This window comes from Girardinichthys multiradiatus, chromosome 18, assembly GCF_021462225.1.
Source record: "Girardinichthys multiradiatus isolate DD_20200921_A chromosome 18, DD_fGirMul_XY1, whole genome shotgun sequence".
NCBI classification, from domain to species: domain Eukaryota; kingdom Metazoa; phylum Chordata; class Actinopteri; order Cyprinodontiformes; family Goodeidae; genus Girardinichthys; species Girardinichthys multiradiatus.
Window position 1 is genome coordinate 44,787,573 of NC_061810.1, and position 13,064 is coordinate 44,800,636.

The 13,064-nt window shown below is 42.2% G+C and overlaps 1 protein-coding gene across 7 annotated transcripts in view; it reads right to left on the minus strand.

Moving 5' to 3' along the window:
* Window positions 1-13,064, minus strand: part of bicra (BRD4 interacting chromatin remodeling complex associated protein) — a 27,506-nt gene continuing 14,442 nt past the window's right edge. For 4 of the 7 annotated variants that reach the window (XM_047391044.1, XM_047391039.1, XM_047391043.1 and 1 more), the window contains 10 exons: window positions 12,773-12,958; window positions 9,312-9,944; window positions 7,650-7,830; window positions 7,469-7,566; window positions 7,241-7,375; window positions 4,826-4,875; window positions 4,585-4,733; window positions 4,406-4,500; window positions 4,206-4,326; window positions 1-2,807 (listed from right to left, as the gene is read on the minus strand). In XM_047391044.1, coding sequence (XP_047247000.1) covers window positions 1,084-2,807; window positions 4,206-4,326; window positions 4,406-4,500; window positions 4,585-4,733; window positions 4,826-4,875; window positions 7,241-7,375; window positions 7,469-7,566; window positions 7,650-7,830; window positions 9,312-9,944; window positions 12,773-12,958 — 3,372 coding nt within the window. In that variant the 3' untranslated portion in view covers window positions 1-1,083. The remainder of the gene's footprint in view (window positions 2,808-4,205; window positions 4,327-4,405; window positions 4,501-4,584; window positions 4,734-4,825; window positions 4,876-7,240; window positions 7,376-7,468; window positions 7,567-7,649; window positions 7,831-9,311; window positions 9,945-12,772; window positions 12,959-13,064) is intronic. The other 3 variants (XM_047391042.1, XM_047391040.1, XM_047391045.1) reach the window with 3 other exon arrangements.

Here is a 13,064-nt window from a genome sequence, read left to right on the forward strand (position 1 = left end):
TTCATAAAAGAAGCGAGGTTTAATTTACAGTTTTACTAAATGTACATTTCTTTTTAAAAAGTGTCATTATACACAATAAATACAATACAAAAATTAATCTGTAATACTATACTTCAAATTCTCTTCGGGTGTTTTTGTACATTATTATTGTTCCATTTTTTTTTTTTTCCATTTCAATGCTTGTGCCGTGTTTGTTTTTGAATTGTCCACCAGGCCTAAAAATAAAAAAAGCAAAAATCCAAACAGAGCTGAGGGAGAAAGCTGAAAGAATGAGGCGAGTCAGTTAAAACTGGTCTGCCCCCTGCTGACTGACATACACAATGCTTTAACCCGTCCTCATGAGCAACAAACAGAAACCTGGTCAAATTGGACATTAGGTGCTGAAACAAATTCATTTACATTCTGGCATCTTGGTATTACAGCATTAAAGAGCAGCCAAAAAAGAAACACAAGTTGACAGGTAGTTTTTCTAATTATTTCCTCACTATATTTAAGTAAATGCAGACATGGTCTGGGCTGACCTGGTCTGTTTTGTCAGCAAAAGCAACCAAAGCAACTTAAACTTGCCTCACATACAGATACAGTTGTGGCCTGCAATTAAAATGTGCTGTTTGTATTTGGGATAAGAGTCAAATGTGTAAGGTGCAGGGAACACGTTAAAGCGTCCCACTGGCTCATCTTTTGTGAGTTGTGAAGAGCCCGATGCTCAACAGGACACCGTTGAACTAGATGAACCCCTGTGGAAAGAGTCTGCTCCTGGGAACATGTTGAAGGAATGTAAACATAAAGAGAAGGAAAAGAAAGCAGAATAAAAGGACAGCCTTTGAAAGAACACATAAAAAGCAGGCATAATCAGGTTTGCAGTTCATTGTTTTACTTTTACCACATTTAATCTATTGGGGCGGCTTAGTTTAGGCTGTAAATGATAAAGAAATGTTTGGACAATTCAAATAAACAAACAAAGTCAACACAGCTTGGGAAAGTAGTACAGTAAGACTGTTGTCACAGTCACTGTCTCCCTGTCCGTTCCTCCTGAACCGTCTGAGACACCCCCGGTCAGTCCAGCCTGGGGTTGAGGGGCTGTTATCTGCTCTGAGTCTGGGGGACCAGGTTGCCATTGTGGCCCCGCCCACCAACCTGAGGGTGTGGAGCCAACGAGGAGGATGAAGAAGCAGACGGGGGAGTTGGGACTGGAGGTCTGTGTGATGAGACTGTCAAGTCTTGGCGCTGACTTTGGTGTTGGTGGGTCCTCCCGCTGCCTCCTTTGATGTGGTGGCCGCGGACCGCGGGTTCCTGCTGCAGGTTCAGGATGCTGTCGATGGCGCACTGCAGGTGCTCGTTCAGAGAGTCGTCTGGGGGGCTGCCGCTGGAGAAGCTGGCGTTGTCCATGTCGGGTGAGTCTGACTTGCAGCGTTTGGCAGGAAGCAAAGAGTCTCGTGTGAAAGAGGACTCCGGAGATGGAGGTCCGGGTGCATGTTGGTCCATTCTGAAAGTCCCTCCAGTCCTGTGTTTATTTTTTCCACAGAACCTTTTGTACTTACTTACATCAGTCTCTTGGTCTGTGTGCTCTTCCTCCCTCTCCTTTGCCACCTCCCTGTCCAGGAGCAGAGAGAGATGATGGTGCTGCGTGGTTCTGACCCCTCGGTTAAACACCTCGTTCACTTTGTCCAGACCCTGCATTGTGTTCCCTAAACGCCCACTTTCGTGACTCGAATCTGTTTGAGCGTGTAAGGACTCCCTGTCTCTTTTCTCCACCCTTACACTTGCTATAACTGTCCGTTCTGAGGGGGGAGTGGAGGCCTCATGCCTGGGGGGCGACGGCGTGCTACTAGGGTAGGAAAAACTTTCATCTAATCCTCCTGGGACACCCGGTCTGACGCGGGGACTAATATTTTCCCTGTAGGTTTTTCTGAGGGGCAGGCGGCAGGTGGTCTGTGAGGGAGTAGGGTTGTGTTTGGTGGGGTGGTGGTCCAACGTGCCATTCATCTGAGTCACTGAAGAGGAGGATGACGGAGGAACATTTCCTCTAAGCGAAGGGTTACTCTGAGTGGTTGTGACAGAAGCTGAAAAGCCAGTAGATGCTGTGCACGTGGGGGACTGAGTTCTGATGACTGTGCTGGGAGGGGTGGGTAAGTGATGGGACTTTGAGTGTGGTGCAGCAGCTTCTGGCTGAGGCTGAGGCTCTGGGGTGGAACGACTGCTCAGCTGAGGTTGGGGTGTGTGCACGGGGTCCAAGGCAGTGTTGTGGACTACCTTGCTGAAACCCGTCTGATCCTGCTTGATCTTTAGTTTCAAGCCAATTCTGCTGCGAGCCTCATAGGTCTTGATGGGCGGTTTGCTGGTTCGCTGCGGAAGAGCGTCATCATCGTCAGTTCCTTGGGAGCTTAACGCCGAGGAGGATAATGAGGACGATGCTGCTGGAGCGCGACTAAGGGTGGAGCTCTGGATGACGGGTTCAGCCACTGGTTTGGCTGCCGACGCTGGAGGACAGCTGGTGGACCAGGACACAGATGCTCCACCTCCTCCGTGCTTTATGACCAGTTTGGTAGGAGGGAAAGGTGAATGGGAAGGAGGGGCAGGAGGAGGGGTAGGAGACGGAGCAGACACTGGAGCAGGAGCTGGAACTGGAGCGGGCGCAGGAACAGGAAGAGTTGGCGCAATTTTGAGAAGAGGGGTAGGAGCAGGAGGTAGCGGAGCAGGAGCAGCTGTGGGTGCAGCAGGACTCTCTAATGGGATCTCAGGAGGTGCTGATTTTTGTTGGGATGAAACTCCACTCTCCAAAATCCGCACATTTGCTGCAAACTCCTCTGCAAGTAAATAAAAAGATTCACACCAATGATATACAGGTAGTTCAGAATGGGTCACTTTGCCTCTTTGCTAATTTGTACACAACATCTTTAAGTTTAAAGTGGTGACGTCTACCACAAGACCTTTCAAACCAGCCTTGCCTCAATTTGTTTCAGCCAGAGGGAACTTTTATTGCTGCATTAAAACCTGATGAATTAAACTAATATTTCATAAATCTACTTACAATTTACTGTCTACAACCAAGAGATCACTTAGTTATTCTGGTTTGTCCATGAAAACCAAAATAAATAAAATGGGGTGTAAAAAAATAATATATATAATTAAATAACATGAGATTTTTTTTTGAACAATTTATCTTCATAATTCACAAAGAAAAAACTAAACTGGGTCACAACAGTTTAAGTAGATGATCTTTACAGGTATGAAAAGGCAGAGGGACGGGACTAAATGGCCAAGGTCAGAGTGACCTGTGCCCCAATAGAACAACATGTGCTGGTGAGTTCAAAAACCTCTATAACCCCTAATTCACGCCAACTCTGTCATCAAGTATCTGTTTTGCTTTTCGTCGGAAATCGAAGCCATTCTAGTCAATGCAGTAATTTGCATGGGAAAGCCCTCCTCCGCCGTCCATCAGATACGGATCAAGTCTATTTTTTGACGGATGATAGAGCTGTTATAGGTTGCATGAACCGATCCTAGAACTCATCCAGCGTGAACTGCCGCACGGCACAATTTGCAACGGATGACGGAGTAGACATAGAACGTAGTCAGTGTGAACTAGGGGCAATAGTTCTCATCATAGCTGGATTAAAAATACATGAAGAAAAAAATGGCAGTAAACACAAATTAGACGAAATCCTTGTAACAAACAGAAAATAAAACGGGGTCAAAGATAATGTGAATGCAGGGAAGTGTATATAAAATGTATGTACACTTGCATGATATTAAATAAAATCAACTTCACACCAAAACAATAGTGATCTGGGTTTCCATATATTTAAATATAAAAATTCCAAATGAGTTCTCAATCGGTTTTTTTTTGCCAATTTTTACCATTTTAAGAAAAACGTTTGCAATGAATATTAGTCCAGCTTTAAATATGAAACCTGCCAAAACCAAAGATGGGAAAGAAAATAGATGGATGGATAAAAAGATGGACAGGTCAAAGGACCATTGAGACAATTTGATATAATTTCTGGAAATAGAAATATTTTTTCCATACTCAATTGTTCTATATCTATCCAGACCAGGAAATTGAACTTTCTTTCTAAAGTCCAGACTGCAAACGAACCCTGTGTAATAATTCAGTTTAACTCAAAAGATATTTCCACAGTACTGTTTTGAAATTTGAGGTATTTTGTACACTGAAAACCAGTAAACCATGCGTGGCCACAAACCTGGTCTCTCCTTGGCTAAAATCCTGTCTTGGTTCAAAGCGACCTTTTCCTCCTGTATGAACATCCTATCGATCATCACCATCTCTGCCGAGGGGCCCAGTCTCTGCTCAGGTTCAAAGGCCGAAAACAGTCGGTTCAAAATCAATTCAAAACAAAACAAAAGTGGTTCATCCTTAGAGAATATTGGGTTATAAACTTACTTTTGACTCTGCGAAAAGCAGGTAGCGATATTTATCCAGCATGGCCTGGGTTCTTTTTAGCAGCTGGCAGGAGACCCTCTCAAATTCATCATCCACTGTGTCCAGGAAAACCAAAATGCTTGTAAGAACTCTGAAAGGTTAAGTAAGGAGTATATCCAGGATGATGTTTCAGGTTTTACCTCTTTGATAATCTTGAGAGGAGTTGGCAGTTCCCTGGTACAGATGGTAAGGCAGCAGTCTGTGCAGAGTGTCCTCAAATGAGTGGAAAGGAGCACTGTAGTTGGGTTGAAGCACTGAACCCTGATGTTTTCTTAGCTGCTCCAGCATCCTGCAAAGAGGTGTGTGTATACATAAACTATCAAAAAATATACCAGAAACAGGACAGTTAAAGTAAGGCTTTAAAACAAAAGCAGCACATACCTGGCTTCTTTACTGGGCTCAGTACTTAAAGGCATTTTTACCGTTGGTGTCTGTGATGTGAGTAGAAACAGTAAAAAAGGAAACAATTAAAAGCTTCATTTTGAAGAACAAATTTCAGATGCAAACAGTCAGAACACAAAAAGTATGAAGCTCTACTGTGGATTTACTATGGATATTCATACAGAGGTCAGGCTTCAAATATGGAACCTGCAAAAAAAAAGATCTCTAACTGGGAGAAAAGAAATGGACCGAAGGAAGGATAGACCAATTGATGGACATATAGACTGAGTTATAGAGATGGATGGGTGGAAGGATGAAGAAATGTATTGATGGATTGATGAATGGACCAACAGACAGATGGATAGACGGATGTATGGCCAGCTTCCAGATCAGGAAGCAGAGTCGTACTTTAACCCTCCTCTCTGCAGCTTCTGTACCCACCCATTATCCCATTAAGACAGTGTCTTGCCCACGGTCAAAATGAATTAAAAATTATTCTAAAAGAAACCTTGAAAATTTTTAATGAAAGTCAACGACAATGCAAGCAACAGTCCACTGTCTCTACATGCTCATCCAGGAGAAGTGAATGCTGCAAGTCCCTGACTCAAAGCAATCTGCTGGGTTTCCTTAGATAGAAAAACATTTTAACCAATTTGAATAAAAAACTGAATTTGACTGCATTGTTTGATAACTAGGATCAGTAGGAATGTACAGGTGTTGGGACAATGAAACTGAAACACCTGGTTTTAGACCACAATAATTTATTAGTATGGTGTAGGGCCTCCTTTTGCGGCCAATACAGTGCCAATTCGTCTTGGGAATGACATATACAAGTCCTGCACAGTGGTCAGAGGGAACGGATTATTCTTCTTGCAGGATAGTGGCCAGGTCACTACCTGATACTGGTGGAGGAAAACGTTTCCTGACTCGCTCCTCCAAAACACCCCAAAGTGGCTCAATAATATTTAGATCTGGTGACTGTGCAGGCCATGGGAGATGTTCAACTTCACTTTCATGTTCATCAAACCAATCTTTCACCAGTCTTGCTGTGTGTATTGGTGTATTGTCATCCTGATACACGGCACCGCCTTCAGGATACAATGTTTGAACCATTGGATGCACATGGTCCTCAAGAATGGTTCGGTAGTCCTTGTGACTGACTCATCAGAGAACAATACATGTTTCACATTGTCCACAGCCCAAGATTTGCGCTCCTTGCACCATTGAAATCGACGTTTGGCATTGGCATGAGTGACCAAAGGTTTGGCTATAGCAGCCCGGCCGTGTATATTGACCCTGTGGAGCTCCCGACGGACAGTTCTGGTGGAAACAGGAGAGTTGAGGTGCACATTTAATTCTGCTGTGATTTGGGCAGCCGTGGTTTTATGTTTTTTGGATACAATCCGGGTTAGCACCCGAACATCCCTTTCAAACAGCTTCCTCTTTCGTCCACAGTTAATCCTGTTGGATGTGGTTCGTCCTTCTTGGTGGTATGCTGACATTACCATGGATACCGTGGCTCTTGATACATCACAAAGACTTGCTGTCTTGGTCACAGATGCGCCAGCAAGACGTGCACCAACAATTTGTCCTCTTTTGAACTCTGGTACGTCACCCATAATGTTGTGTGCATTTCAATATTTTGAGCAAAACTGCTCTTACCCTGTTAATTGAACCTTCACACTCTGCTCTTACTGGTGCAATGTGCAATCAATGAAGACTGGTTACCAGGCTGGTCCAATTTAGCCATGAAACCTCCCACACTAAAATGACAAGTGTTTTAGTTTCATTGTCCATCCCCTGTATGTACCTGACTTGGAATCTGTATGATTCAACTGAATTGACTTTGTATAGTGCCTTGAGAAGACAGATATTGTGAATTGACGCTCTATAAATAAAACTGAATTGAATATGGACGGACTGATGGACAGATGTATAAATGGGCAGATGTACAGAGACAGGTGGAGGGACAGATCGGTGGACAGATGGATGCACAAAATGACGGCCAGGAGGACGGCCAGACAACCAAATCGACAATGACAAAGGAAGGGTGAAAAGATAGAAAAACAGATAGATAGACATATGGATGGGCATATCGATAGAAAGAAATCAATGGCACAGGGATGGATGGACAAACAGATCAGTGAATGGAGTAATTGACAAATGGAAAACCAAGCTGACAAACGATGGATAGAAAAACGATTGGACAGGGATAGACACTTAAACTGGTAGAAGGACTACAAGGAAGGGAAGCCAGAAGAACAATAGAAGAAAAGACAAATGTACAGACACAATGGACAGATATTCTTTTAAAGAAATGGGATATTGAATAAAGTCTGGCAAATTTTCCCAAACATATCTAGACCTAGGAAATACTTAAATTCCGCATTTGCTAGCTAGGGACGTTGCTTTTACCTGAGTTTGTACAGGAGCCTGGGGCTGTGGAACAGACATCTGAGTAAGAGTAGGTCCCAGCACCTGGATCTTCATCGCACCTTTCCCCAGAGTCATCCCTCCCACTGAGCTGATCACTCCTGGCTTTGGCTGAACCTGTGTGGAAATTTACAACAACAAAAAAATTATGTTCCAAATGCTTATAAAATACTAATCTGGAAAACATATGTTTATAGCAACACAACCCACCTGTACAGGCTGGGTAAGGCTGACAGGAGTGACAGTCTGATTAACCATTGCTCCAGCTTGCCCTTGGGCTCCTGAGAATACCTGTAAGTCACTTGATCCTAAACAAAAAGAGAAAAAAACTCATTAAAAAAGGTAATCATGGTCCTCTAGCCTGCATCCCTGACAGTCTTTAATGATCTACCTGTGGTGGAGGTTTTGACGAGCACCGAGGTTGGCTGCAGCATCGTGGGAAGCTGAGCAGATGTTTCAAAGCTCGTTGATGATGCAAGAACCACTTTATCAACAGGCACATCTTGCTGTGAATTAAACTGACCCGTGGCTTGAGGTTGAGGCTTTGCCTGTAGCATGATGTTCTGCTGGACCTGAAATAAAAAAAAAAAAACAAGACAGGTTGCAGATTTGTACAGGACTGTGCACCAGTTACATCATTTATAGCGCTTAGCTTTCTGGTGAGCCGTTGCTTAATGCTTTTTCACTCTGGTATTAAAAAGAAACTTGGCATATCAGGGTGTGCCGTCTGTAGCGCAATGTCCAAATCAAAACATCTGAAGCATTTAGAGCTCTTGGGCTAGACTGTTTTTAAAGTTACGCAAAATATTGTTTTTTAAGTATACTTTCAATCTAAGTTCGTCATGATCCTGAACATTTACAGTGCCCTGGAAAAACAGGGCACTGCTTTACTCCGATACCCCTAAATAAAATGCTGTGCACCCTTTGCAACCAAATGCCTTTTGAAATTACTTAATTAGTAAATAAAGGATGTAATAAACAAAATGTTAAGTGTGGCAGAAAATTAACACGGTACATAACCCTGAACACACCATCTCCATATCTCCGTGGTGAATTGCAGTGATGGCAATGCTGTGGATACTATGATCAGCAGGGGAGGGTAGCTGATCAAAGATGATGAGAAGATAAATAGAGCTAAATACAGGGGAACCCTGAAAGAAGACCTGTTAGAGGTTGGAAAATACTTAATACAGATCGGGGCAGAAGTTCACCTTCCAGCAGAACAACCCTAAATGTACAACTAGAGTAAGGATACTTCAAACTATATCTTCAGACACTTCAGAAGTATAGTATTCAGACACCCAATCTGACTGAGCTTAAGCAAAGAATGGGAATAACTTTCAGCCTCTAGAGAAGGGGTGGGCAACTCCATTCCTCGAGGGCCAGTGTCATGCAACCTTTAGATGTGTCCTTGGTCCAACACACCTGATTCAATTGGCTGAATTAACTCCTCAGTATGCAGTCAAGCTCAGCACAGGCCTGGTAATGAGCCATACATTTGATTCAGGTAACCATGGACACATCTAAATGTTGCAGGACAACCGGCCCTTGAGGACTGCAGTTGTCCACCACTGCTCTAGAGGTCCAAACTGCAGCGAAAGGTGATTCTAAAACGTATTAGTCTCAGGGGATTGAAAACAAATGGACACTACACTTCCTAATTTTTTTGAAAATACCATGTATTATTTTCCTTCCACTGGACAATTATGCACAATTCTTTTTTGGTCTACACATAAAATCCCAATAGCATAAAAAAAAAATTCAAGGCGTATAAATGCTTTTGCAAGCCTTTGTCAAGCATTTTTAAAGAGTAAAACATCAAAAATTCAACTTAACTCAACCAAGGTATACAATGCTTTGTATATATATCAAAAATAATGAACTGAATAAAAAAGATTCAACCATAAATATAAATCGAAAGTATTTCGTTCTAGATCAGTACAACATTTATTGGAAAAAAGTGGACGAAAAAGTGAGAACAATTAAAATCCTTTTGGTGATGTGCAATAACAGAAATGTTTTTCATTTTCATACAGTCAAACTGAAACAATACCTGGTGCAGCTTCTCCAGCAGCTGTTTATGCTGAGGTGAGGGCTGAGTGATGGACGAAAGAGTCTGAATTTGTGCTCCTACTACTTGCAGATTATGTTGTTGCCCAGCTGTAAGGCCCTGGATGGGAACTTGGGTTTTTACTACAGTTGCAGTACAGGCACCAACAGGAGGTGCAACAAACTGGTGCTGTGCAGGTGGTGCCAGAGGAGGATTGGGAGACTGTGACAATGGAGGCATTTCTTGCTGATAGGGAGTGGGCTGCGAGGCCGGTCGAGGCAGAGGCTGATGCTGAACTTGAATGTGCACCTGCTGGGGTGGTGTTTGTTGCACCTGACCCTGGGGAATAGATTTGGGAGAATCTGTTATCTGATTGTGGACGATGAAGAGCTTGGTTTGAGCTGATGGCGTGCATGAGCGCGAGGGAGTTTGGGCCTGGGGCTGAGGCTGAGAGGGAGGACGTGACTGCTGCTGTTGTTGATGGTGAGGTGACTGGATCTGCTGGCTCAGAGTCAAAGGAGACTGGGAAGGCTGTGGACTTTCTGCCACTGGAGGCGTCGTGGAATGAGAGGTCAAAACCGGTGAAGAGGACATGCCCTGGATCTTCAGAGCCTGCTGAGCTCCACCTGAGGGTACCTGAACAGGAATCACAGTTCATACACCAGTAAGATTCAGGAAAGCAGATGAAAACAAATCAGGATTTAAAACACAAAACAAACAAGAAAAGAAACAAAATACAAAGACATTAACAGAATCTGATCCAACATCAGAGCTGGGCGACATCATTTCATCACAAACTGGTGTGGAATATATTGTGTGTAACTTTAATTACATCTAAGGGTAAAATAAAAGGTAAAATACAAATTCAATAACTTATAAATTATGAATAAAAAGTGTCGCCCAACCCCGGGGCACACAAACAAAAGTCAAACAAGAACAAACAACACAAAAGCGGACTGTTAGCCTTCAGTCTCTACAAGGCGCTGCAGTAAAACAGTTAAAGGAAACAGATTTTTCTCTTTCCTGTGTTTAAGGGAGATAAACACATAAAGGAGTGGGGGGTGACTGCTCAGTGAACCAAAAGGAAAATCTGTTGACAGAAGCAAGATCTGTGGGACCATGAAGTTGATTTAGAAGATGATCTTAAGATCGTGAGAACGATCCAAATCATTTGGGTTTGGGAGACTCGACTGGTCAAACTGGAGGTTTAGTAAAAGTGACAGTGTACCGAGACCAAATGACACATGCAAGATGGAGAGCAGATACTTGATTCATCAGCAGTAAAGCCGACAATGGTGAGTTAATTCCTACAAAGCAGGTGAAAAGGGTGCTGTTGGAAAATTAAAATTATTTCAAATAAGCATACCTGCATGTAGTTGCAAAATGAACATAATAAAATTAGGATATTATTAAAAATATCAAAATAAAAGAATATTGACTGTCAGCCAAACTTTCTACATGAATTCATTAAGTAATAGAGATGCACGGAGAAATCGGCTGGTACCAAGTTTCAGCTCGATCGGCTCTGACCTGCAACCAGCTGGCTGGAAACTAAAAAATCCAATCTTTTTCAAACCAATGAACGCATCATACCTAAGGCGGCACTGATAATACAGCTCAGTGTGGATACTGTTATTGAGAGAAGAAGACTTGGAAGTCAGTTATTTTAAGTTTCAGCAAGGTGTTTAAATTAAGGTCAGCTAAATCACAGAGACATTGGATGGTATTTAAAAGGGAACTTCATTTCCTGCGACATGGAGATATTTCTGTGGTTCTTTTAAGCTGTGAGAGACCTACAGAGAGCCAGACTTTCAGCAGATAACAGGAAGGCTATACGAAGCAAAGCAAACATGCTTTATTTTATCCGTTATAGCTTTAAACTTCTATCTGTTACGAAGAATGACGGATGCTGGCAGCCTGCTGAAATCTAGTTAAGGAGTTAAGGAAACTCTGCATTCTCCAGGGAAGCGATTCTCAAAGTCTGGAATAATTCAGATCCAGACCAAAATGCCAAGACAATATGGCCAGTCAACACCTTATTATTTGGGGTACCCTCAACTAAGAGACTCAATCAAAGATCGTGCGGGAGAGACCAGAGCTGAGCATGCTGCTATATCAGTAGTTACTAACAATTATGATACTAAAGACAAAGGAATTCATTTATAAAATGGGACATTATGTAACTGGAATCACTAGGAAACCTTTTATGAACCAAATTATCAATGAGTCATATCAAAACAGTAAGCTAACTAGGCTAACAGCTAACGTTAGCCTAGTACCTTAGCAAAGATTGCTTTATGCAAGCAGAGTGGCATGGACATGCACTGAAGATGTTTGATAGCCGTATGCACCGAGTAAGACAGTCCTTCAATAATGACTAATAAAGCTATGAGTGTTTTAGGCAAAGTGTTGTTAATACTTTACAGTGACTTCCTGAAACCCAGATAACCCTGGGTAGGAGCAGAGACGGCTGGCTTGAAACTATCAGGAAATTTGACTATTTGATCACTGCCAAAAAAAGTTAATAAAAATGATTATAGCTATTATACATTACTACTGAAGACCATATAATGCTGATCAAATGTGGTGTGAAAGGATTGGTTTATTACTTTCATATGAAACAGGTGTGTTACTTATTCATAATAAAAATATTTAAACATTAAAAAAAATCCCAGTAAGGTTGGATTGTTTTTCCATTAAACTGTTTAAATTTTCTACATAACCATATGACTAAATCTGTATAAAGGTTAAAGAAAGAGTTTAGTTCTGAAAAATATTTATTTTAGAAAAATAAAACTGGAAAAATTTTTATTTTTATAAAGTTAGCCTTAGGTAGCTCATTGAGGGCAGACAGCTTCATTTTTCCCACTATATTGCCATCTATTATAATTTATTTGGTTTACGCTGGTGTCTAAAGAAAGGCACTTAAAAAGTTGTTTTAGCCACTTAAGGTTACAAACAAACAACTTGCATGTTGAATGCGCTCTCACACATAGTGTAAGATATATGTAGCAGGAGCTGAAGCTAATCATTAATATGAATAGTTAATGACAGTTCATAGCAGGAAGCCTGGGATTTATTTATAACTTCTAATGCTGCTTTTATTTTTACTTATAGTTGTTCAGAAATTGGTATCGACAAAAATTATCAGCAATCAAAACTGGACACCAGAAATCCGCTATAAATCTCTGATCAGTGCATCTCTAACTGAGTATTAAAATTACACAGTAGGAACGAACAACAGGAACAATCATGCTTATACTAAAAATGAAGAATAGTGGGGAAAGCACAGATGCTGCAAGCAAAGGACTAATTTTTACTCCCAGGAGTTAAACAACGCCGGTGAGAGCTGTGGAAGCAGGAGAGATAAAGAACTGTGATGGGGAAAAGGTAGGAAAACCTAACATCGTGGCAGCGGCAGCAGCAACAAGTGGGTGGGGCTCAACATAAAGGGGCAATTCTACCTTTACCACTGCTGTCATGTGGGAGGGGCCAGGGGAAGGACTGTGGTTCTGACCCACCCAAGAGGCGGTTAATTGGCTGTCATGGACAGCAGGGGTCGCAGTAGTGATGCTGTTGCTGCTGACGATTACAGATGCTGGGACGCCCACTGAGGGGGTTGACTCATTCTCTGTTTGGTGGTGCGGCTCCTGATAGTACAATTACCATTCAGGATGAAGAAGGGAAGGAGGGGGGTTGGGAGAATGAGCAGTAAAATAGTAAACCAAAGAGATCAAACCAAGATAACACTCATGC